Below are 25833 nucleotides of genomic sequence, written 5' to 3'. Positions count from 1 at the left end.
TTTCCAAAGTATTTCTTAAAACCATGCTAGGCTACTGAAGCATTTTAGGCAGAAGGGCTTTTGACCTTCAAGTTCAGAGGAGGTGCTTCCTGTGGATGAAACCTCGTACCCCACGTTAGAAACCTGAATGTCCGCACGCACGGCAGGCTGGGGCCGCGTGGGTTCTGGAGTCAGGGAGACCAGACCTGGGCTGCAAGCCCAGCGGTGTAACCCTGAGCGTGCTTACCCTCAGGCGGGAACGCTACACCCTCCTTCCACCACCGACTGGCTCCGCGCGCCCCCCCCCCCCTGCCCCGGCTCACCTCTCTCAACCTGTTCCTTCGTGTGTCAGCTGAGTACCTGAGTCACCACCTCAAAGGGTGCTGCACTTGCCTGTGGGAGACGGATCATGTTATCAGCACTGCAGGAGTAACAGGGCAAGGGCAGAACCTGAACCCCACGTACCCCGTTAGGAGCCCAGCGACCTTGACTTTGTCCAGAGGCCCTAAGCACACAGGTAACACAGGAGCTGGGGCTGTCTTCTGATACCAGATGGTGAGGAAGGAAGGCGGGGAGGGATGTTATCTGCTGAGCCTCACAACAGGTGTGCACATACACACACACACCCCCAAACACTAACGGATGCTATTTTATTTTTTAAAAAGGTTCCAATACAAGGCCCCAGAGTAGTGCATGCAAATCGTAACCCTCAGCCTGTCGCTGTCAGACGGCCAGCGCAACCTGCTACCGCAGTCTGTGACCTGGCGCACACACCAGCTTCGTAACTCAAGTCCCGTCACCTCAATATGCCAGTGCCCAAGCTAGCAGGTGGCTCTTGACGACCTGGGTGCACTTCAGCACCTGAACAGCAGAAACACGCTGAGTTCTAAGTATAATGAGTAAGTGTCCGTAGTGTATTAGCCGGGGAGAAACACAAGGCATAAAAGGGAAAAGCCAGCTTCGTGTGATGTCTGAATCCCCCAAAGTCTCTTCCATACATGACCCGTGTCTGGGGACTTCTGCCAACGTCACATCAAGGACTCGCTCATTTTCTGACGAGATGGAGCTGTTTGCCTTGAAGGACTGCAGGATGGGTGAAATATTCACACGAGGTAAGAACTTGAAGCTGTGATTTCAATTCATGGGCTGTCTTTCCCCTGACATTAACCCATCTCTGTAAATCCAACTTTGTGCCCGTGTGAATTCTGAGAACTGGTACAGCTGAGGGGTAGAGAATTCTAACTCCTGTCGTGTCTGTGATTATGGGGGAATAAAGCCACGGAAGAATCCAATCACATCAGAGGGCTTTAGTTTGTTTTAGTATATTCAGTGATTTTTAAATTTAAAAACATGTTTACTATGTGTGTGGTTCTGTGCTCTTAGCTACTTACAGATCGCCACCTGCTGTTGATTTCAGGAAAGGGGTATAGTTAGTAAATTAGTCTTACTTGAAACCACCAGCTGACTGAGAGAGACTCTCATTGGAAAAGTCATCATGAGGGAGAGCAGCGTACAGCTTCTAGAAATACCTGCTTTCAGTGCAGGGAGCTTCCTTCTCTCCAGTCAGAGAGAAATGACAGGCTGAGCAGGGAGGAGCATGCAGCTATCTGGAAGTCCCTCCAGAGCCACAGCACGAAGGGCTTGAGGAAGAAAAGATGCCTGCAGCTGGCAACATTTTAGATGCCTGACTGCTGACTTCCCAAAACTATGACAGTCAGTGAGCCTGGCAACCGGCAGACCTTAGTAACCCATTCACAGTCCTCTGGGAAAAGAACCCAAGTTCCAGGGGTCCTCCACCACCCACTCCCCATTCCTGTGGCCCTGTACAGGACCCTATCATTCAGCCCAAAGATCCAGCAGGTGCCAAAGAAATGTGAATAGTGTTAATACAAATACAGATTACTTTTACACCACACAGTTTTTCAGACACTCCCAACATCAACAGGGGTCTCCCCAGAATGTAACAACACGAATTTCAGCTCTCACACCAGTAACCAGGGAGAGCATGACCCAGAGTTAAAGGGGCATAAAGTGACTAGTGGTAAGTTACTGTTCATTAATTAACAAGCGTAACTGCAGGAACTCTACCCGAGCTGAGCACACTTGGGTTATCATAACATCAGACATCACTTAAGGGCTATGTTTCTGTGAACCTAAGCACCAGAGCTTAATTAACAATTTCCCTTTTTGCCCTTAATTGATGAAGTTCAAGTACTGCAGTTCTGCCAGAATGAGCCCAGCTTGTGCCTCCTTCAAACATTTCAGATTCTTAATACTAAACATGGGTAAGAACATATCTCACCAGGGCCAAGGGCAGGACAAGATGAACCAAAAGGGAAGATGGCTTGTCAGCTCGCCTCGGAAGTTGTTTTAATTCACCTTCTAACTCCGGGAAGCTCCAGCTCTTCTGACCACATTCCACAAACGCTTCCTGTCACCAGTTCCTAGACCACAGACTGGGCCTTTGGAAAAAGCCCAGGTCAGAGTAATTTTGCCAGAGCTCTAGAGGGAGCTTTCTCCAGGGACAGACAACTGTCCCAGCCGTCATTCAGTTCCACAGAACGACACTCTGGCTCTTCTCCCAAATTATACTACCTCGATCAACCAAAAGGTGAACCCCTCCTGTTTTCTAGAAAGCTCATGAGACTCACAGTGATAGCCCCGCACTGGGAGAAACAAGTAAGGATGCAAAGTGAGTAGGAAACAGACCCCCATCGGGTGGAAACCCCCATCACCCCCTCTTAAAAAGAGATGCTGGGCTCTCCTGGGTCTAAACCACTGCCTTCAGAGCAATAACCTGCCCTTCCACTGCACAGGCAGGACGTGCCCAGCAGGGCAGAGGGCGCCCAGGTGACAGGGACAGACCTGCCAGCGCCAAGGGAGATTTAAAGGAGTCTATCTCATCTGTCTTGCCTAAAAGAAGGGCCCCTGTAAGGCTGCCCTATAATACTGCATAATGACCAAACACCAGGTGGCAGCAAATGGACGCACGAGGCGCAGGGCAGCCATTTCTGCCCAGGGCCCAACAGAACTGCACTTCGTTGCATCTGGGCAGTGAAGATTCAAAGTCCCTTCTAAAGGGAAAACCCAATTTAACAACATCAAAAAAAAAAAAAAAAAATGAACAGGAAAAAACAGCAAATGAATGCTGATTCTTCCTGTTTTAGCTCCCATTTTATTATTCAACTGCCGTGGAAGAAGCTCCAAGTGCACAGCACGAAACAGCAGATTCCTCCCCACAACCTGCGTGCGCCTTCATTCTGGCCCCTCTTCCTTCCGCATCAACCCCAGCAGCCGTCCCTGCCGCTGCCCTGGCTCCCACCAGCCCCAGGGGCACCCTGCCTGCCACAGTCCATGGTCAGTGGACGCCCTGCCATCTATGGTTTGCGGTCAGTGAGTGCCCCACCCACCACGGTCAGTGGTCAGTGGGTGCCCTGCGCCACCACAGTCCACAGTCAGTGGGTGCCCTGCCCACTATGGTCAGTGGGCGCCCCCCTTCTGTCTGGCCAGGGTGCGCTTCAGCTCCCTCAGATTCTCCGTCAGCACCTCCACCTCGTCCAGGCGGCCGCACTGCTTGGCGTCAAAGATGTACGCCTTGATGTTGTCGATCTGCTGGAGGAGGAGCTCCTCCTCTATGGGCTCCTCGCCCTCCCGCCCACTGTCGCCGTCCACCTCGAAGGGGTTGGTACCCGGGGCCTCCTCGAAGGGGTTGCCAGGAACAGGGGGACCTGAGGGCCTCTGATGGGGACACTCATCTTCCTCGTCGAAGGGACTGGGGACCGAGCTGTCTGGGTCAGTGAAGGGATTCCCCACCACTGCCTCTTCTTCCTCTTCCTCAAAAGGATTGTATTCTTTGTGGGCACGGACTGCAGAGTCGCAGGGAGGCTCTGCAGCAGGAGGGCTGGCCGCGCCCTCTGCCGCGGGGCTGCAGAGGTCTTCCTCGTCAAAGGGATTCAGGGAGGGCACCTCACTGTGCTGTGATGTGATGCTCTGGGGGAGGAACCCTGGGCCGAGCACCGGGGGCCCAGACCACACTCTGCTGGGCTCCAGAGCTGAGCTGGGTGAAGGGGTCTTGTGGGCTGCACTGCCCGGAACTGGGGAAGAGCCCAGATCCAAAGCATGAGCCAGGTGGGTGCGAGGCTCTCTGCCTGGCTCCAGCTGAAAGGGCCTGCTGTCTCGGAAGTCCAGGGACCGAGTCCGCGTGTGCAGGGATGCTGCCTGGAACTGCTCCCTTTCTCGCTCCCGCTCCCGCAGCATCTGCAGCTGTTCCCGCTGCAGGTCCTCCTCCTCAGCCTGCCTCCGGGACAGCTCAATGGCCTTCTCTGTCTGCTGTTGGTCATACTCGTCCTGCAGTTGGCGCAGGTTCTCCTGCAGGGTGCGCACTTCATCTGTCCGGCTGGCAGCCTTAGCCTGCCTGATAAATGATGTGATGTTGTGGATCTGCTGGAGGAGGGGGTCCGAGTCCTCACTCTGCCTCTGACCTCCGGACAGCGGGAGCCAGCCCTCAGCCTTTCTCAGAGGGGCAGGGCCCCTGCGAAGGGACGCCACCTCCCCATTGGTCGCACGAGACGCCAGGTCACTCCGCCTTTCCTCAAGCCTTCGCTGGGATTCCAGGGCAGCCTAGGAAGAAACCAAAGCCATACAGAAGAACATGGTCACCAGGCCAACAACAGCCACATTGCCAGACACCCTCTGCGGTCCCAATATCCCTGCACCAGTGGGACTCCAACTCCTCACCTCAGGACTAAGATATCCAACTGCTAAAATCAAATCATGCTTTTTTATCGGAAGGAAAGGAGGGGCAAACCCTGATTTTCAAGAATAAAATAATGAGTAACAATTAGTTAAGGGATAAGCATTTCTCAGCCTTAGATTCCCTGGCCTTACACTTGCCTTAAAGCTCTGAGGTCTGTTACCCCTCCTCTACACCAGAATCTCCCACGAACACACGTGTTACTCTGCTCGTCCCAAAGTGCTCTGCAAAGAACTGCCTGGTGTCTGGGCCCCTCAGCCTGAGCTGGAGGGAGGGGTGCCCATCTCCGAGGTGTTCTGCCCAGGAGAAAATCAGCAGAACCTCTGCAAGAGAACTAGGACCTGGGTAGAAAAACAATTATTCTGGTTTCTAAAGATGAGAGTGAGGCCAGAACAGAACAGAAGGCAAATGCAAACTAGAGAGTGAGCGGTTCTGACTTAGGACAGCCTCACGGGAGGGAGGCCTTTAGGGGCCTCTCTGATCACAGCGGCTGCGCGGAAGCATCCGGACGCCCGCCCCGTGCTTCCCTCACCTCCCTCTCCAGGATCCTCTTCCTCTCCAGTTCCTGCTTCCTTTTCTTCTTCAGTTCCTCAAACTGCTCTTTGGTTGGCAGCGACATCAAACCAAGCAATTTTTCCTGCAGGGAGTCACAGACAATTTTACACTGAAAGCCCTTCAGGAAACGAGCCTGACCCTCTACAGTGAGAGCCCACTTGCGCTAAGCCGCTCCCCCCAGCACAGGCACGTTCATCAGCAGTAGCAGGAAAGGACCTCACCCCGAAACTGGCCAGAGCTGACTTCCAGACGGGCCGGCCTTCGCCCTACGGGATGCTCAGCACCAGACCTCCCAGTTACTCACCTCTCAGCGAGGCCCTCTCCGGCCGCCCTGTCCACACTCCTGAGCCTCCATCCGAGCCCTGCCCCTTCCCTCTTTCCATTTCTCACAGCCCTTCTCACTGTCTGATAAGCTATGTATTTCAGTTGTTTCTTGTCTCTCCCTCTTTATAAGCTTGATGAGAACAGGAATGTTTGTCTTTGCTCACAGGACGCCCACACCTGGAACACTGCCTGGCACACACAGGAACTCACTGATGACCAGGAAATGCAGTCACACATCAAGAGGAGGAAGTGCCTAATTCTCTGCATCATGGTGTTGTAAAACTACACCAACAGGACTGTTGGAGCCCTCTGTCAGGAGCCCAGGGGGCATGACTCTGACTCTCAAGAGGGCTTTCTAGGTACAAACAACTCGGATCCAACCACCTAGGTCCAGTCTGCCCTTGCACAAGCAGCTGCTTCCTCCCAAGCAGCAGCCCAGGAAGAGTCCTGTAGGAGCTCATCCCCAGGAGGAAATGCTGCGTGCAGGTGTGTCCATCAATACTCACAACAGCAAAAAATGGGATCCGTCAGTGCCCAGTGAAAGGGGGTGGTTAAATAAGGACCATGTACCCAGTCAAAGCAGCATCCTGTAGCCATTCAAACAAGAGCTATTGAGGGCTATATTAAAAAGTGCTTATGATATAAAATTCAGCAATAAAACAAAAAGAAAGAAATTGGCAAACATGCACTAATTATAAATACTTTTACAGCCAATGCAAAAGGAATAAAAAAGGAAATATGTCAGAATGATGATGATATTAGGGACACAGAACTAAAAGGAGTATTTTCTTTGAAATCCAGATTTTTCTCTGAATGTGGCATAATACATTCTTAATTTTATAAAGTAATAAGTGTACAAACAGAAAATAAAGAAGCCATCAGCTTCTGGGTGACAGAAGAGCAGGGAGGTGCACCTCTGCCGCCCGGGACAGCTTTACCTGCACGAAGAGTGTGGCTGAGTATCTGATCATCCTCTGCAGCCGCAAAGTGTTTGGATGTGGCGGAGGGTCCTGCTTCAAGTCTAAGGTTAAGATCTTCTTACTGAATCGGAACAAACACATCAACGCAACAAGCGCTGCAGCCTCCGAAACGGATGAAAAGTCGCTGGCTGCCAGGCCTGCACGCCGGCAACATTTGTGGAGAGATGGGTTAGACTCCACTGAGGTGTCCTTGAAGGTGAAGCCCGTTTCTTACCCATTGGTTGTACCCAGAGCCCCTAACAAGCACGGGGTGAAGGACACTCAGCCATCGAGACACTGAGCCCCCGGTGCAGGGCCAGCTGTGTGGGTGGCTGACCTGAGCAGCAGAAGAGCCCTGCGCTTAGTTTAATACTCTGCTATCACTGTCTTACAATTCTCAATAATTTTGAACAAGGTACTTGCATTTTCATTTTGCACCAGGCTCTGCATATTATATAGCCAGTGCTGCATGCACGATGGACAAGGATTCCACATCTCTGTTCTCTGAGTCACTGTACTTCCTAGGCTGCAAAGGGCTGGTCTGACCCAACAGTCCACGGTTAAAAAGCAGAGGTCAACTTCAAGAAAGAATCTGGGTTTCCATTGTGGCTCCAGCACTTGTGCGAGCTGTGGTGCATCTTCTCACCTATAAAATGGGGGTGTTAATCCCTACCCCCAGGGTAGCTTTGGTAGAATAAAGGAGCTGCTCTGTGTGGAAACAGCCAGTGGCTAGCACATGGCTAGTGTCGATAATCAGCTCCTATTCCTTTAGGAATCCTCAACCAGGAGCTACTGAGATGTGGCAGCCTCCTCCTCACACAGACCCTCTGGCACCAGGACTGGGTAAGCTCAGGTCCGCTAGCCACCCACCTTCACTCAGGGCAGCGGGGAAGCCATCACCTAACAGACCTCACCTTAAAGCGTCTATGAGCTCATACACTCTCTGAACTTCCATGCGAAGGTCACTGGCATGTTCCAGACTGTAGGTCGTCTCACCGGCACTAGGGAGAAATCACGGAGATGTCTGATCTAAGCTCCATCGCGCTGAATGAAGACTGTGGTGTAAAAGGACTCTGAAGGTTTGGGGCTCACAAAAGGGGAGGCAGTTCTTTCCAAATAGCATTTCAGACTCTTGTGTATAACACAGTGCTCATTCCTTTTCAAAATGTAAGTGCTAATCAACTGGAAGTTGCTTGCACTTTGCAGGCACCGCAGGGGCACACTGGCGCCAAGGCCTATGAGGTCCAGCTCCTAAGCTCGTCGCCAAAATGAACGTGACAGACTGTACTCCAGCCTAATCTCCCCGAACAGCTTCACTGCACCTAGCGAGATGCATGAAGTGGTTACTAAGTGAGCTGGTCACACTACGTCAGAGAAGGCGCACGGCTCTTCTCACCCAAAGACTGCCCAGGGAGAAGAGGGACAGTGCGAGCGCGGAGCGAGGAATCCGGGCCTCAGCCTGCAGCGCGCCGCGCCAGGTGCCCGTGCTTCTGGGCCTCGTGAGCAGATGCTCCCTGGATGAGAAAAGCACTTGGACTCCAACTCAAGAAAGGAGGTGAGAGGGAGTGACTCTGCCCAGGCTGGAGGAGGACCTCAGGGCAGGCCAGAGGCGGCTGACCCCAGCCTCAGAGGAACAGCAGCAATTATCATGTGATCTCAGAAGGGTTCATTTACAAGTCTGCCACTCCCACCAGACTGCTGAATTCCAAGTACAGTGATTAGGGCTTTTCATTTTTATATCTCTAGTAACTAGCACATGGGACAGGCTTAATCAGTGTTTACTGCGACGAGAAACATTTCAGACGATCTCTCAGCTATTAGTCCAGCCTCAGCGATGGCCACTCAGCTCCCTTCCTGAGGCAGCAGCAATTTCAGTTCATAAGCAGAAAGAACGGCCGCGTTTACCTATCTTCCCATCTACAAGGCAGGCCCAGCTGGAGAAATCTTAGTGTGTGCTGTGACCTGAGGGTTCAGCAAAGTCATTTCATCATCTCTAACTGCACGGTTTGCAAAAAGAACATCAGACCAGAACTGAGAAGACTCACACTTTGTCTTGACGTCACCGAGTCACGTGGAATGTGGCAAGAGCGGCCCAAATCTACAAGCACTGCCCTGGTCACAGTCACATCAGCCAGCTGTCTGTCCCTCGGGGCACCCAGCACGCCCGGCTGACGCTCTCCTTCGTTACCTGAGCACCTGGTTATGGTCTGCGCTCCCACCACACTGAAGCCCACGAGAGTGAGCTGTCCTCACTGTCCACCACTGCAGCCCCGGCACCCAGAGCAGCGCTCGGCAAGTAACCAATGCTCGATGACTATCCACTGAATGAATGAGTGACAGAATGCAATGCTCTGACGTAAAGCCCTTGAGAACTGGTCTTTGGAGAAGCAGGAGCTACACACCTGGAAACGTGCTCAGCAGTGGCAGTCCCCCCTTGGTAGGGAAGCCCGTTACTCCACAATCATGCCTGAGGCACAAAACAAAAAACCAACAGGGCTCGGGGAGAGGAGCCCCTGGGTGTCCCGAGGTCACGAGGAAACGCTGGCAGCCAGCTCAAACTGCCAGGGACAGAGCCCTCCTTGCTGGCGTCCAGGTAGAAGGTAGTCCTGCTCTAATTTCAAACCAACAGGCAGGGGAGTGGAGAGGGGCGGTGCTGACTCCAGGAAGTTCCAGGGAGGAAAGAAGCACAAGACAGATGCTCCAAGCCAAGGGCTCTCCGTGTCAGGGAGGTTTGCACCAGAATCACCCAGCTGCTGCCTCCACCCTCCTCACAGGAAGGGCAGTATACTTCACTGAGTGAATTACTGTTCAGCGAACTGCAGGGGGAGAAGAAACTGTGTCCTTTCCCTGCTGTTCTTCAGAACCACGCCCTAGGTAAAGGACTGGAAAGAGGACTGGGGTCTGGCAGGGGCAGCTAGAAGGGGGTTGGCCTAGGACAGTGGTAGCGGAGAAGGCTCGACAAACAGGGATTCCTCTCCTCCCACAGTCTGCTGCTGGGGCCGTGGGGAAGCGGGGCAGGGCCTACACAGCTTCCCTGCCTCTTTTCCTTTCCTTTCCCAGCTCTCTTCCCTCCCTGTAAGCTGGGAAGCACTGGGGAGGAACAGGGAACGGAAGAAGAGCCCCAGAGAAGCAGGGAGAGATGCAGGGGAGGGGGTGTTCTTGCCATAGACCACTGGGTTTAGCCTTTCATATTTTGTAAGTCAGACGTTTACAGAGTCAGAAGTCAGGAAACTCCTTAAGGACTATACAAACAAAAAGTTCACTATTTTGTATGTGACACCCACCGTGGGCTTTGAATGTGGTCACTGACATCATGAAGGATTACACCCTTTGTTTTTTGGGACCACTGTACAGTATTGCTACAGTAAATGTCCGTGTAAAAATACAGGTCAGTTCCAAACAAGGTACTAACTCCCCACACATCACTGCAGAGGTGGCAGGTGGGCAACACAGGCTTAAAGTAAAGGAAGACAATCCTCCAAGTGAGAACACTGGACACCGTGAGTAATTTGCTTTTCTGCGGGTCGGGAAAGGCGTGCGGGGTCTGGTCCTAGCAGTGGCGCATTCTAGCTCACACATCACCAACTTCCAGAAGGATCAGTGCTCTTAAGAAAGGGCCGGCAGTTGCTTTCTGTCAAGAGCCAGATCATTATTTTCAGTTTTGGAGGCCACGCAGACTCTGTTCCAACGATTTAACTCTGCAGCAAAATCTACAGTAACCAAACAAATGGGCATGGCCATGTTCCAGTAACATTTAATTTATAAAAACAAGTGTCAACAGTAAGTGTTGGGGAGGATGCAGAGAAACTGAAACTCTCATACACTGGTGGGAATGTGAAGTGGTGCAGTCATTTTGGAAAACAGGCAACACCTCAGAAAGTTAAACACAGAGTTACCATATGACCCAAGAACTCCACTCCTAGGTATATCCCCAAGAGAAATTTAAAAATATGTCCACAAAAAAACCTGCACACGAATATTCATAGAGGCATTATTCCTAATAGCCATAAGGGGAAAAACCGACATGTTCATCAAGGGAGAATGGATAAACAAACATGGCCAGCCCACACAACGCCTTCATGCAAAGGGAACGAAGCTCCGGTACACACTCCAGCAGGGGTGACTCCTGAAAATGTTACACTATGTGAAAGAAGCCAGACACAACAGATCATACACTTAGGATTCTATCTTCATGAAATGTCCAAAACAGGCAACTCTGGACAGAAAGTAGACAAGTGGTTGCCAGGGAAGGGGAGAAAGGGCAGTGACTGCTGGTGGGTTTGGGGTTTCTCATTAGGATGATGGAAATGTTTCAGAATTAAGACAGTGGTGATGGCTGTACAATCTTGTGAATGGTTGTGTTACATGTGATGTGACGGATGTACTAAAACCACTGTACACTTCAAAAGGGTGAATTTTATGGGGTGTAAATTAATTTTTAATTAAAAAAAAAAAAGAAGCAGATGATAGGCGAAAGTTGGCCTGCAGGCCAAGGTTTGCCAACCCCTGCCCTAAAGGAAATGCCTGTTCTCAGCCCTGACATCTCAATGTCACCCTGAAGTGGCATCTACCCAGGCATGAGCATGAGGCACGCGGCCCTTGGGAGGGGTGCCCGTCGTCCGAGGCCCTTCCCAGACACGCTCAACCAGAGAGCTGGGGTCACCTGAACACGACTGCACAGGACTGTAATGAGCACCACACAGAAATACAGACATGATAAAGAGTCTCTGTGGTCCGTGGCAGGAGAAGAGCATGGCCAGACTCAGGACTTTCATTTTCAGCTACTAAAGCAGTGACCTAAAATGCCAGAGAACAGTCACCAGTGAATGAGAAAAACAGAGAGGAATAGCTTACTTTAGTGAGGCTGCCATCCTGATGTATTCAGGAGCTTTTTGGTCAACTTTCTCCATGCAAAGTCGTAATTTCTAAGAACAAAAAAGAAGAGGTGAGTTGTGCTCTCAAGGTACAGAAAAGCCTACCCAGAAGTTATGCTGCATCAACAGAGATGTTTAAAATGTGCAGTTTCCTAAAATGAAAAAAATGCAGAGAGTGTTTTTTTGTTTTGATTGTTGTTATCAATTTTCTGATTTACAGACCAAGCAGAAAATCTTGCAGGAAGGAAAGACAGTGAGGGTGAACTTTGACCAGCTGTTTTTGAGAGGAGCAAGGCCTTCCAGGACACGGGTCATCCGAGTTTACCAAGGCAGAGAAAAGAAACTAGTTGCAACATCCTTGCTCTGCCAGGTGACGCCAGACACCAGCACAAGGCATTGCTGGGGATCACTTCAACAAAGGTGGAAGCAAAAAGCATGGCAGCTCATTACAAAAACAAGTTATCAGATCACGAGCTCCACGTGAAGGACGGACAATGGCTACGTCTGCAGCTCAGCAAAGGTTTAACACCATTTCTAGCAGCCTGAGTATTTTCACTTGATTCCAGAAACAGCCTCTATGACCTGCAGAACTGCTAACAGTGACCACTCAGTGATCATCAAACAGCAGCACCTTCCTCCTCTGCTCAGTTTTGCACAAGCTGCTTCCGCTGTCTGGGCTGGCTTCCTCCTCCCATTTCCTACCGGCTCCCTGCCCACCCCCCACCTGGCTCATCGTCTCGGCCTGCAGGCCTCACCTGGCCATCAGGAGGCTGAGCCAGGCTCACTCCTGGTCTGACTCTAAACCCCATGTTCTTGTACCAGCTATGTCCCTTTGACACAGGGTCTACTTAAGGCGTTTTGGGGTCGCTAGTGGTAACGAGAACTGAGATATTTGAATGGACTTAAAAGGGGAAGCTCTAAGCCTCTGGGCAGCCTCTCAAACTCCCAAGTGAGCATCCCAGGACTCTTCTGGCCCACTGTTCACCACCGGCCCCAGCGTCTGCCCTCACTCACAGGACCTGGCCACACCCCACGGCAGCCCCCTTCCCCCTCCCACCCCTGGGCCACCGAGGCCTCCAAACTCCCACTTTCAAGAAGGCAAGGAAGGGGAGGGAACAAGTCTGTTGCAACATGCCCAGGGACTGTGACTCATCCAGGGCCCCAGCCAGTGCCCTCTGGCAGAAACTAAAAATGACTCAAAGTAACAGCTTCCCAAAGCATCTCCAGATCTGTAGGCACACAGGGAGCACACGGCAAGGCCCGTGGCGCAGGCCAAGGCCGCCGCGAGTCACCTCGTAGAGCTTCACAATGTCGGGGGTGTGCTCCTTCTCGTCCATCTGCTGCTCCCTCTTGAGCAGCGTGTCCTTGCAGTGCGTGCAGCAGCGGATCCGCTCGTCGTCCTTCTCGTCCAGGACAGAGCTCACGCTGCTCACGCTGCTGATGCTGCCCCGGCGGGAGCCATGGACGCTGCTGGGCGACTGGCTGGGGCTGGTGTGCGCGCTCAGGGAATCCTTGCTGGCACTGGTGAGCTTGTCTGTAAGAGCAGCACGGGACAGGCAGCAGTGAGCCCGCAGCCTCCAACCACCCAACCGCCTGCGGACTCCACGGTGTCAGTGCAGTGGGAGCAGGCTCTGCCTACAGGCAAGAAGCACCCGCACCTCTGCTCCCTGGGCTCAGACTCTGCGGTGGGACGGACGCCACCGCAGCCAGGAAGAGCCAGACGGCCGAGGACAGCCTGTCTGGGAAGCTCCGAGGCCCACTCCTAACCTGGTCTAACCACCTCCTGCCCCACCTCGTTTACCACGTGCCTCACGCACAAGCTGGGCTCTCCCAGGACTGTCCTCCACAACCTTCCCCCATGCCCAAACGCCCACTCCCACCCCTTCCAAAGCTCAGCTCCAACAGCACGTCCTCCAGAGAGCTCTTCCCAGTTCCTTAAGGCAAAAAGTCTGCCCTTCATTTCAGTTCCTACCATGTTACCCCCACCTCCCACCTTCCACTGTCCCCCTGCGCGACAGCTGCCCTAGGGATCTGCGACTCCGCGGGTGGGAACTGTCTTCTTTAGACTTGTACCCCGACATCTCCACCAGGGTCGCCGCCCCATAGCAGCTGCCCAGTAAGTTAACTAGCCCAAGAGTGCCCTCGAAGCACAGCTTATAGTTTTGGGTGAGACAAGCAGTTGTCCTGGGGAGAAGGTAACATGTCGAGGCAACGTGTGCCCGCAGGACATCAGAGCTGGCCAGAGGACACATCTGCTTCTCCCATGTCATCCAGACACCCTGCAGCGTCAGCGGAACTCTCTAGGGCCGCAAACCACCCGGGAGTCCCAGAATTAGCAACTTTGAACCAGCTGAGATTCAAAGTTCTGGACCATCGGGTTCCACCTGACCTCTGCAGTCTCGTTCCCACATCCTCAAACAGGGCTCCCCCTGCCCCCACCCCGACTCTGTACTAGCTGGTCTACTCACCTTCCCTGGCCTTTCCACGTTCCCTGCCAGGGCACCTGCTCTTCACTGCACTCAGGACGCCCGCCTCCCCACCTCCCTGCAGCCCCGGTCATCCTGCAAGGCTCCCCTCACGTGTCACCTCCCAACCCTGGGCATCCACGCGCCCCCTCTTCTCCAGCCTCCACAGCACTCGGGGGCTCCCGTACTGTGACGTGACAGCCTGCTCCACATGGCCCTGAGCTGTTCGTGACTTTCTGCTCACAGGAAAGGACTAGCCCGCTGCTCATTTTTCAAGACCCTCTCCTACAGTCTCCTCTCAAAGCCTCACCTGTCCTTCCAGCAGAGCTGACAGAGATTTGGTCAGCTCTGCTGCGTGCCTGACAGTTCCTCCCGTCATACTTGTCTCTTTATAAAGTGACTGTGAGCATCCCCTGCTGGACGCTGGACCCCTTGGGGGAATGCACGATGCCTACAGACCAGAGGTGGGCAAACAACAGCCTGCGGGCAAGTCCGGCTGGTTTTTGTACGGCCTGCAAGGTAAGTGCGGTTTTCACACTTCAAAAAGGCTGTTTAAAAAAGAAGAAATGTCAGAGACCGTACATGGTCTATAAAGCCTAAAACACTTGCTGTCTGGTCCTCTGTGGGAAAAGTTTGCCAACCCCATTACAGGCTTTTGTATCCCTGGCCCCTCGCACTGTGCCTATGCTGTAATGGGCTTCAGGGAATTAACAAGTAAATGAATGAAGGGCCACTCATTTAAACAAAAAAATCCCCAAGTCAGCCAGTGAGGATTAGTAAGCAAGCCGGTCTCAGAGGAGAGGAGGGTCCGGGCCCCCCTCCACATCACCTACGTGCTAAGGGCAGGCTGACGAGCTCCATGCACTTCTTGCACATGATAGACCCACAGAGGCGGCAGTGGTGGCGGCGGTTACGGATGCTGAACTTGTTCCCACAGTCTGGACAGAAAGGGACATCCTGGTCGTTGACCCAAGGCACCACGGACTTCTCTATTGCTTTGGGAAGAACACAATAAAAACCAAACAAACAAAAGAGCAGGCTGTTTTGAAAAAGAGCTCTGGTCAGGCAGAAAGATGAAGAAGGGAGGGAAATGAGCAAAGTTCTCGAGTTACCTCGGATCTTAGCAGACTCGGTATTTGTTCTGTCAAACGCAGTAAGCTGACAGGGAGAAAAGGGTGCCGGGAGAATTAGTCTGGGGGCGCACACACCTTCCCCAGGCGGAGGCAGCAAGTGGGAATGAGCACACCCGCACCTCTCAGGTCTCCTCCATCCTCCCCAAGCCCAGGGTCACAGACGCAACTTCAAGGGGGACAGAGTATTCGCGTGGCATTCAGAAGGCACCTCCCTTCCCGCGACCCATTTCCAACCTCTTTATTGTCAGTTACCCATTTAAGCAACAACCAGGGGTGGGCGAGGATGGGGTGGGATGGCTGCTGAAAGCAACAAGGGCCCCCCAGTTCTCCACAGTCCTCCCGGACAATGAAACTGGCCACATAGTTCTGCCCTACAAGGTACACGCCAAGAACTGAACCTGTGGTTGCGCACCACACAGCCTGGCTTGTACGCAACAAGCATTTCTAGGGTCCAAGTAAAACAGAGCAATCAAGGTACTGAAGACGCACTCTCATTCCACAGAACAAGAGGTTCCCACACTGCACGCTGGCCCTGCACTCCTCACACATCTGGTCACCAGGCTCTCTGTTTCCATCAAATGGTATCACACAGTCTGCCCCACTGTATGATGGTACTCGGGACACCCCAGCCAGGAAAGGACTGAAGGCATAAAGGTTTTCCAGCAGCCAAGTGGGCGTCATAGGAAGGAAAAGGGAAGCTGGATATGAGGCCAGTCGTCAACCTGGGCCCAGGATGGAACTGTCCACCACACCCTCTGCACCTGCTGGGGCGTTTCCCTGCCCACACCAGACATATACCATATATATGACACATGCTGCAGAAAGGTAATTTTTCACCCCCAGAAAATCTGTACTTGCAGAAAAAAAGTGTTTTAAAACAAATAAATTTACCTTCTCTAACCTGATAATTAATTTATTGACTTCAACAACATAATGGTCAATTCTGGCAGCTCGGTGTTTTTTGAAGTCGGAAAGGTGGCTTCTCACAGCACCTAGAAGGAGGCAAGGAGGGGAGACGAGTGACTCGTCATTTCTCTGGGGGAGCCTCTCTAACTGCTGCTTATCCTCAACAAATTTCAAAAGCAAGTAAAAATGCTAGGATTTTAGAGTTTTACTGAAAATTTTAAAACTAGAAAAGCAAATGAAAGGAAATTTGCTAAGTTGTTAACTAGGGTTACTTCAGGGCCAAAAAGTATGGCACGAAAGGCCTCGAGGACCGAGCCTGGACTCTGGAGCCAGCCTGCGCTCGGTTTCATTTTTGCCACTCATTGTACAACCCTGGACAAGTCCCTCAACCCCTCTGTAATGTGGAGTACGCATCTATAATGTGGAGGAAACAGGGGTACCTACCCCACAGGGTTGTTTTCAGGATTAAATGAGTTAAAATTTATAAAATCCTCAGAACACTGCCTGGCACATGAATTTGTGTTAAATAAAAAGGGCAGTAACATCATGGGTGATTTTTTTTTTTAATCTCTCATACTGTTCTTTACTTTCCAAAGTTGGTACAACATGGTTTCTCATCAAATTTAAACAATCCTTCTAGTAGCCTGTTGTCTGAGTGTATCTGAAAATCCCCGCTCGGTGTCACCTCTTCTGAAAACCCGGCCCTGTGCCCCAACCCTCCCAGCACTCAGCTCATTTCTTCCAATGACAGCCTACTCATCAATGTACCTTCCCTCATCCGGAGTTTCTCACCCGCTGCACTCCTAACCATCCTCTCTTCCTTTTCTTCCCTAGCCATACTCTAATCAAATTTTAGTTGCAAATTCTCAGGGCTGACAATAAACACTGACTTTTAAAATCTGCCATTCATTTGACCATCCACAATTTGTGACTTCCTTCAGTTGCCGAAACAGGCAACTTAACTGAAAAATCACCCTGATAATTTAACAATGGCAATCATGAAATAAGCTATCAAAAAGCTAGTAAGAATTCACATGCTTGAAATGTCTCCTTCATGTTACTAATTGTCTTTCATATGTAACTAATAACTATATGTGTATGGTCTTGTTTTTAAGCCATTTTCTCCTGCCATGATGAAAATGTTTCCACTCTCCAATACGGTAGGCACTAGCCACACGTGGAGCTTGAGCACTTAAAATGTGGTTATGGAACTGACTTTAAATTTTACTTAACTTTAATTTATTTAAATGTAAGTAGTCACATACAGTTAGTAGCTGTCACATTGGACAGTGCAATTCTAGGACTTTCCTCATGCAAGAAGACACATTCGGCAGCGGCACCATATGGTAGATGAGCCCAGGTAAGTATCACTGCCCTTCTTAGAGCCTGTTTCCTCACAACTCATTCCACCACACAAGGCTCTTGTGAAAGGTGAACAAGATAATGAATATCAAAGTGTAATAAACTGTCATGGAACAATCATTTATCCATTGCATGGACAGAAAATATTAATGACTGCAATCATGTAACAGTGCAAGGACATGTAGGATTAGCTAGTTCAGCTCTGGGTGGTGTGATCTTTTTGATAAAAGCTTTATTGAGTTATCATTCAAATACATACAATTCACCATTTAAAGCAAACTAATTCAATGGTTTTTAGTATATTCACAGGGTTGTATAACCATCACCAAAATAAGTTTTAGATTTTCATCACCCCAAAAAGATGATTATTTTGAAAGTAAGTAAATGAAACTATAATTACGTGCTTCAGAAAACTGAGTTGCACAAACCGTGCTTACGAGGCTGGTAACGTCTACATGAGAAGAGACAGCCCCAGTCAGCGGACGGTGCCGGAGCTGATGACAGAGACCTGGCTCCTCCCCACAACCGGGGTCTCCCAGCTGTCTGACCCTGGGCAGGTCCCCAGGGAGTGCTGGGAGGCCTAAACAAGAGTCCGCTTGTAAAGCATTCAATGCAGTGCCTAACAGAGAAGGTGCTGGCTCATTCTCGTCTGTTTTCTGCCCTCACCAGGACACAAGGTCCACATGAAGCTTGAGGCCATTCTGGTTTACTGGTGCCTCTTCAGCCAACTCTTAAAACATACAGATGCTTAATAAACATTTGCTGAATGAACGAACAAATTTCTTACCAAGCTCCTGGGGCTCCCACAGGTAAGGGTCAACCCCTCCATAGCTGAAGGACTCATATCCCTGGGTCCCCGCCTCTGCTCGGTCATCTCCTTCCCGTTTCAACAGCCTGTTCTTTGCTTTCCAAGCCTTCTGGACAAGACCTTGAAAAATGGAACAAAATCATAAATGAATCCACGAAGAATACCCAGTAAAGAGTTGAGAGAAATCTCAAAACATAGGAGTTGATGAAATAATTATGCTTTGTTTAAAATGCTCAAGAAAACTCTGGATCCTAAATAAAATGCAATGACAAGTACACAATCGCCTCAGTACAAATATCACAGAGCAATCCATGAATCGGTCAGTCCTAGCAGTAAGTTGGTTCACGTGGCCGATACATAGCGAAATTACTGCTCGTTGCCATGTTGAAGAGCCCAACAGAAGGGTTAAATCAAATTGAATGAGGGGACGAGGGTGATCGAAATGTTTTTTTCTTTATCTTAATTGGAGAGGTGGTTACACGGGTACATACATTTTTCAACTGACTGAATTGTACATTTAAAAACTTATGTGTAAAAGATACCTCTGTGAAATAAAACTCATATTTTATGGCATGACAAAATAATTTAAACATAAAAAATGTTCTCTGCCCTTTGACTTCCTCTCTCCCTGCACTGTGCCCGGAGTATCTGCGTAATGCGTCGACCAAACCTCCTCCACCAGCAGAAATACCTGCTCAACCATAAAGAGCAACATTTTCCTGGCATCAAGACGCTCCTTAAAAGGTAACACTCCTTCTTGATCTTGTAAGGAGCCATGACGACACTTAGATCTGGATTGTGTAAACTGTTAACGTGCCTGAAGAAAACATCTCTAACTATGCCTTGACTCTAATGGGCAGAACAGTTCTCAGAGCTTTCTGAGATGCTGTTCCCAAGTAATAATTCTCATTTTGGCTTGAATAAAATTTTCCATTTCTTTCTTAGATCTACTGAGTAATTTTTCATTGACACTTCAATTAAAACAAAAGGTTTCTGGGTTTGTTTGTTTTTTTTTTTATCAAATCTACAGTACTAATTCACTTATCCTAGGGACTCATGAGTAAACATTCCTCATTTACCTATAGGATGGGATTCAGCCAAACCAACATCCCAAGACGGTGTTCCCCATCATGCGCAACTGTACATGGACTTCTTCCTCCACTCACTTACTGAATGCATGTGTTAGAATACTGACAAAAAAACCTCAAGAAATGAATATAAAACTTACAACATAACACAAAGAAAACTAGACTTGGTAAGAAGAGAACATGACATTTCCTGGGTTGATTCCTTGTATGCACCAGGCACAAAGCAAAGCGCTATCAAATACGTGATGCCAGTTCATGCCCACAGCAGCATGATGCAGGTGGTAACCCTCCTTACAACTGAGGACCTGACATCAAAGAGGGGGAGAAACTACTTCACCCAAGATCACAGAGCTTACAGGCAGCAGGGCTGGAACTGGAAACCTCATTTATCTGAAACGAGAGCTCCAGCTCTCCCCGGACAGCACCGATTTGAAATCTGTGCCTTTGCAGAACAGGGGTTCAGCCACCTACACTGAGGTGAGAGGACCTGCTGTTAAAATGGAACAACAGTCAACTGGTGAGGAAAAAAAATTCTCAGTTCCAAGTTTCTCTCATTAATGTTCTTAAATCTAGGTGACTTCTATCCATTTCTGCCACTAGAATATCAGATTTAATACAAAATGATATAATTTCTTTTACATTTAATAGATCAATACTTCATGGAATTCTCATGATTTTGACGTGCTCTGTCACTTAACGTTAAAAACACCCCCACAGCTTTTCAAAAATCTAGGTAAATGCAGGGGGGAGGGTATAGCTCAGTGATAAGAGTGCCTGCTTAGCATGCAGGAGGTCCTGGTTCAATCCCCGGTACCTCCACTAAGAAGCAATAAAATAAATAAACTTAATTACCTCCCCCTCACAAAAAATAAAAAAATAAAAATCTAGGTAAATGCAGATATAGAGGGGCTGCTAGGCAGGGGGTGAAACTGATACAGTTAGAGATACGCCTTTGTTAGAAAGTCACTCTGGGATGGCGTTCTCCAACTGGAAAAATAAGGCCCACCAGAACTGAACAACACCTTCTAAAACAATTAGTCTTTCTTAACAATAGGAGAGGAAAACAAAGAATTCAGCAGACAGGAAACTGGAGTTAGCAAATACAAATTCATTTTTGCAAACAAGAATCAACTGTAGACTTAAATAGACAGGCCACGCCATTTAACCATTTTAGGACGCAGAGGAAAGGCGTCTGGCAACCTTTTGGGGTGGGTGTAGTCCTTCAAGAGAGGGCCAATTAAGAATAATCCCATATGTTTTTTTAAAACGCCTACAAACCCACAGTTCATTTTAACCACATTTTCTTCTATGTACTGTAAATGTGCTAAACTGAAGCTGAACCAGGCCTGGGACCCAAACTCACTGACCACTTTTTTGTAGTAACACGTTTATATTTTCTTTTTTAAACTGCCCCAAAATCTGATACCAAGGTTTACTCTTTTGCTTTAACATTTCACTTGCCTGAAACTAGCAATGTCATAAGATTTCTAAGAACCAGAAGACCAAATGGAGAGGTGATTTGCTTTTTAAAGGACACTTCAAAAACCTTCAGTGTCAACCTTCAAAACTTTATTTTCCTGATTCTGAAACACAGAAAACTGCAACACAAGCAAGAATTTCTTCCTGACTGAAAAAATGATCATTAATAGTACTAAAGGAATGCTTAACTCAATCTCTTAGTTCTTCTGAGGTAGAGATGGGGGGAAAATGGAGGGGAAAACACATGAGAAGTCTCTCAAGTTACTTTCACAAGGAACAAGATTTCTACTCTAGTATTCTCTGAATACACTCCCATATCTGTTATTCCCTAATCTTACACGTTTTCCCCTAATAAAAGGGTCAGCATCACAGGAATGTGAGGACATTCTCTCACCTCTCTACCCACTGGCATCAAATTCTTACTGAAATCACGGTATACGAGTCAGTTCAGGTGACACTAAGACTGGACGCTCACTGAAAATCAGGGAGGCCCTTCAGCTGTCCAAAGGACACTTAGATAATCAGCTTATTTTTGTGTTAGATTTCCAGCTGCAGTGCATGCTGTGATTGGAATGCACGGCCTCACCTCATCAGTGATGCCACGCACAAAGAGCAGCACTAGGCTTAGAGGTGATGGAGGACATGGGGTCAAGGCGTAGCTCTGTGGATTCCTACGTGCCCTTGGATAAGTCACTCCACGTCCCTGAGCCTCACTTTTTCTTTGTAAAATGAGACCAACATCTTCCTGCAGGGTTGTCGGGGGATCAAATGCAGTAACAATGTATATGAAAGAACACAGATCTCTCTCTCTCTTTTTCTTTTTTTGCTTCCTAAGAGTTACGACTCGGCTTTAGCCTCTACAGCCAGAAGCCACCTAGTCCATCACAGCCCTCAGGATGTTTGAAAATGATTGACTTTGTCATGTTTTTAACAGAAGTTATAAAGGTTAGCACTTTCAACAACTCTTTTTTTCTGAATTGAAAAGTGAGATGTGGAGTGGGACTATTTGATTACAGGAAGCATGTGACTCACATGTGACTCACATCTGTGGATGCCAAAGTTCACTTAGGAATACATGATCATTCCTTCTCTGCCACCCAAAAAAGAACTGTGGATACAGTATTAGACCTTTTTAGTCCCACTGCCTTCAGACACGCTGCCGGCGTTAAGCTGAATCACTAGGAGACGCAGTTCCAGAGCAGCGGCATCGTACTCAGAAGTCAGAATCTAAAGTCTGGGAAGTGAATACTCTGTAGAGTCAAAATGACTTTGCAAAATTATTTTTGCAACCCTCCAGGACCTGAGGGTCTTTGGAAGCTCAAAAACCAAGTTTTAACTTTTTGGGTTTTTCTCCTTACATTTCAAGTATGCCTTCCTTTTCCTGGGCTGGGAGGACAAGGTCTAGTTGAAGAAGTAAGGACGGCAGGAAGGCCTGAATTTGTCACGGGTAAATGAGTGTACAGCGTGCCTCCACTTACACAGCAAAGGAAAGGAATTCTGCCCCAGAACGCTCTTACGCTGGCAGTTAGATAATTCAAATAGTCTAGCAAGAGACAGCAGAGGACAGCAATTACACTTACTAGGTTAAAAGCCAGGCTCTACTTCATTGTGTAACTTAAGGCAAGTTATCTGTGTCTAATCTCTCTGCCTAGTATCCTCATCAGTAAAATGGGGCTCAGAGTCACATAGTTACTGTGAGGATAAAACAAAGTTAATACATGGGAAGATTCTGAACAACATCTGGCTCATGGAAAGCACTAGGTATGTGTCCTCTACTGTTACTATTAATTCACTATTGTTTATCATGCTCTGGTGGCAATGTGAGAGCTGACGAAAACCGCCCCATGAGTTAAAGTTCCCAATGACAGAATGGGGTAAGCAGAAAATCCTGGCCTCTTACTTTTAATTTGCCCTTTGACATCACGGTCTTCCCCAGAGTGCTCTTCCTCATAGTGTGACTGCAGCTGATAGAAAGACTGCAGGTCCTTCAGGCACAAAGGGCAGAGGAAGCCCTCCCTCACTTCCCCTGGGTCATCCAGAGACGCCATGGCAGGGTCCCTCTCAGCCCCCGCAAGGCAGGGGCCTCATGCCAAGAGTCAGCTTGATTCTTCCACAAGGGACCAGGGCTCCCACAGGACTAGCTTAACCAAGCAGCACACAGGTGACGGGAAGTGGCATCATGGTCCCGGATGCGGCTTCCTCTCTGGAGTAGAAGGCCTAAGGAAAGAAAAGCAAGGGGAAAAAAAAATCAATTCAGGCAAGTTAGCAGCAACTGAAAATTTTCTTTGTTCTTCTCACAATTCAGCAAGGGCACTTAATGTTTTTCAGTGCAAGCATGAGAACACAAACTGCTTTCTCAAATCCTTAGCCCAAAATACAAAACCTTCTAAGATGTGAGAACATCACTGGACAATGGCAACTCAATGAAGGGGGAAGCACAGATTCTTGAAGATAAGAAAGGAAAACACAACTTCAACAGTAAACACAATACCAAGGCAATTCATTCCAATGATCCGACTTCATAATTTGTATGCCACGGTAGCCGGTGGGGAAATGTCGAGGTAGTTATCAAGCAGAAGTTTTATGTGACTCTCTTTACCCTGATCATTTTTGTAACCACATATACTGAGCTCTTGCACTTATGTCAAAAATGCACTGACGTAAAAGGGATAGAGTCTGCCCTAAAAACCAAAAATCAAAACCAAACCAAACTCCCAATCTCAGTCTAAGGAGGAGCACCAGAAATCTAGTGATCAAAAAGAAAGATCTCTATGTTTGTAGAGTACGTTCTCTCCAATAAACTTACTAGGTTTTATATGCCAGCAAGCCTAATGTTCTCACTGCTTCAAAAAGTAAAAGGGTTTGATGCTGAAACAATTCAGGACTTACTAAGTTACATTTCCAGTTTTATTGGGCCATGGCAAAGTCACTTCCAATGTCACCTTAGAAAGACTCCCAGTCATAGGGAGAATCCGGACAAAACCATCCCACAACAGAGAAATTTCTCCCCAAGAATGTGAGGCCACAAACCAGAGTAGAGTGAAGGGGAGTGTATGACCCTCAGCTTTGAGCTTTGGATGGCCCTGCTTAGAGGGCCACGGAGGAGAGACTGCCTCATTCCCAAATCTGAAGGGCGGCAGTGACCCAGAAAATAAACAAATGAAACGCCAGGTCGCTGTTTTCCTTCTCCGCTAAAAAGCTCAATCTACATACGTGCAGATTTCAGCCTCTCTTCCAGATGGTCACGGAAATAGCAGCTCCCGTCCCCTGCCCAGACAGCGGTTCACCTGAGCCCCCTTCCTTCCCACGCACTCAGCCCTACCAACCGCAAATCCAACCCACACCACTGCCCACCTCTCAAGGCACCCTCACTCCCTCAAGGAAATGCCTTCCTTGAGGCATTCTCCCGTCGGACAGTCCTGGACGTCTCTTCACAGCACTGACCTCAATCTATAATCACAGGTACACAAAGCAAGTAAATTCATAAGCCTGCAAGCTCTGTGAGGGCAGAGGCCATGTCCACGTTCCCCAGCAGGGAGGTCAGTGCCTGGCACCAACCACGGAGAAACGCACTGCAACGCTCCACTCGGGAATGAACGGATGGATGAATGAACGAACTCAAATCGTATAACCAAACACCCACCACAAACCAGAGATCCACCACACACCATCAAGCCAGGCTCCACGTTCGTAACCTACGCAAGCTCCTCACACCCTAAATCATGTCCAAAATCCAGATTAAAATCTCCATGTCCTGCACTCTCCGTCCAGCGGGAGCGCCGCCGGACACACGCCGCGGCGACCGCACACCCTGCGGCCGCCCTCCGCTCAACTCAACACGACGTGCACACGTCGCATCGTCACGCGCGCCGGGAAAGGCTCATCCCCACGGAGCACACATGACAGCCTCACAGACGCCGCACAAAACACCGCAGACGACTGCACACAAACCGCGAACCCAAACGCCTCGACCTCCCACAAGCGGAGACCCAGACGCAACCGCGCGGGAGACGATCCCCCGATGCCCACTCCCAGCCGCGGAACCAAACACAGCTCACACGGCCCGCGCGACCACACGGCCAGGGCCCAAGCACCACAGGCACACGAGCGAAACGCGGCCCGAGAGCCGCGGCTCCCACCGCGCGCGCCACACCCACCACAACACCCGGGTCCCGCGGCCGCACGGTCCGCCCGTCTCGTTCCCGAGGAGAGCGGCGCCGCGCCCCGCAGGCCTGCCCGGCCCTCTGGACCGCGCCGGGCTCCCGCGGGCGCGCAGGCCTGTCCTCTTCTCGGACCCAGGCTCTGGGCCTCCTCGGTCCCTCACACAAGCGCGGCCGCCATCTCCATCGACTGCTCGGCGCTCGGCAGGCGCGCCTGCGGCGGCGCCGAATCTGAAGGGCAGGCTGACAGACGCCGGAGGAGCGCCGAGTCTTCGAGGAGCCCGGAAGGAGTCCCCGGGCGCGGAGGCGCGGCGGCTTCTGCGCAGGCGCCGAAAGAACCGGCGCGGCGAGTCTCGGTAATTCTGCGACGTTTTGACGTCCGAGGCGCCGGACGTTAAAGCCAGCAGCTTGCCCTCTACCCCATTGTACAGATGGGAAAATCCAGACCGGTGGTTCTTTGGCCCTTGACCGAGGTGCGCAGTGAATGAGGCAGCAAGGGGTCTTGAATGCTTCCTATCGCGCCCCTAACTGTAGTTCTAAATTAATTTGATTCTATTAAAGTTCCTGAGAGCTAGAGACAGGAGGAATATTCAGGAGACCTGGAGGATGTGGAAAGGCCTGCAATACAACCACGTGGTGGGGCTTAGTATCCACCCCAGGCATGGAGCGCATGGTCAAGAAAATCTGCACCGTTTTCAAACGCGGATCAAAACCCAATGAGATATCTTCCTCACACCCGTTAGAATGGCTGTTATCAAAAAGAAATAAGTGTTGGGGAGAATGTGAAGGAAAGGGAACGCTTGTGCACTATTGGTGGGCGTGTAAAGGGGTGCAGCCACTGTGGAAAAGGTTATGGAGATTCCTAAAAAAATTAAAAATACTGTATGATCCACCAATTCCACTTCTGGGAATTTATCTGGAGATCACAAGAAACTAACTCAAATTTATCTGAAGATCACAAGACACTAACTCAAAACGGTATCTGCAC

At 49.8% G+C, this 25833-nt stretch overlaps 1 protein-coding gene across 2 annotated transcripts; it reads right to left on the bottom strand.

Moving 5' to 3' along the window:
- Positions 1 to 610: 610 nt before the first annotated feature.
- RBSN (rabenosyn, RAB effector) lies at positions 611 to 24981 on the bottom strand. Of its 2 annotated transcripts, none has more exons than XM_006180074.3 (12): positions 24329 to 24347; positions 22586 to 22902; positions 18098 to 18238; positions 15934 to 16034; positions 15022 to 15067; positions 14743 to 14904; positions 12737 to 12978; positions 11425 to 11495; positions 7485 to 7571; positions 6550 to 6652; positions 5265 to 5369; positions 611 to 4599 (listed from the first exon to the last, which is right to left on the bottom strand). In XM_006180074.3, the coding sequence occupies exons 2-12, from the start codon at positions 22731 to 22733 to the stop codon at positions 3460 to 3462; spliced, it is 2346 nt and encodes a 781-aa protein (XP_006180136.2). In that variant the 5' UTR covers positions 22734 to 22902; positions 24329 to 24347; the 3' UTR covers positions 611 to 3459. The 2 variants fall into 2 exon arrangements, with proteins under 2 accessions (XP_006180136.2, XP_032314583.1); XM_032458692.1 differs by lacking the exon at positions 24329 to 24347 and adding an exon at positions 24843 to 24981 and having other exon boundaries at positions 613 to 4599.
- Between the last annotated feature and the right edge of the window lie 852 nt (positions 24982 to 25833).

The sequence above is a fragment of the Camelus ferus genome, chromosome 17 (assembly GCF_009834535.1).
Source record: "Camelus ferus isolate YT-003-E chromosome 17, BCGSAC_Cfer_1.0, whole genome shotgun sequence".
Lineage (NCBI taxonomy): Eukaryota > Metazoa > Chordata > Mammalia > Artiodactyla > Camelidae > Camelus > Camelus ferus.
This window is presented reverse-complemented; position numbering and strand designations above follow the sequence as displayed.

What these genes read in the sequence shown, in the direction of transcription:
- RBSN (XM_032458692.1), bottom strand. Translation starts at nt 22,733, where the DNA reads ATGGCGTCTCTGGATGACCCAGGGGAAGTGAGGGAGGGCTTCCTCTGC. An exon ending in TGTCAAAGGGCAAATTAAAA is followed by an intron (nt 18,239 to 22,585) that starts GTAAGAGGCCAG and finishes CCATTTTTCAAG; the next exon opens with GTCTTGTCCAGAAGGCTTGG. An exon ending in GTGGGAGCCCCAGGAGCTTG is followed by an intron (nt 16,035 to 18,097) that starts GTAAGAAATTTG and finishes GCCTCCTTCTAG; the next exon opens with GTGCTGTGAGAAGCCACCTT.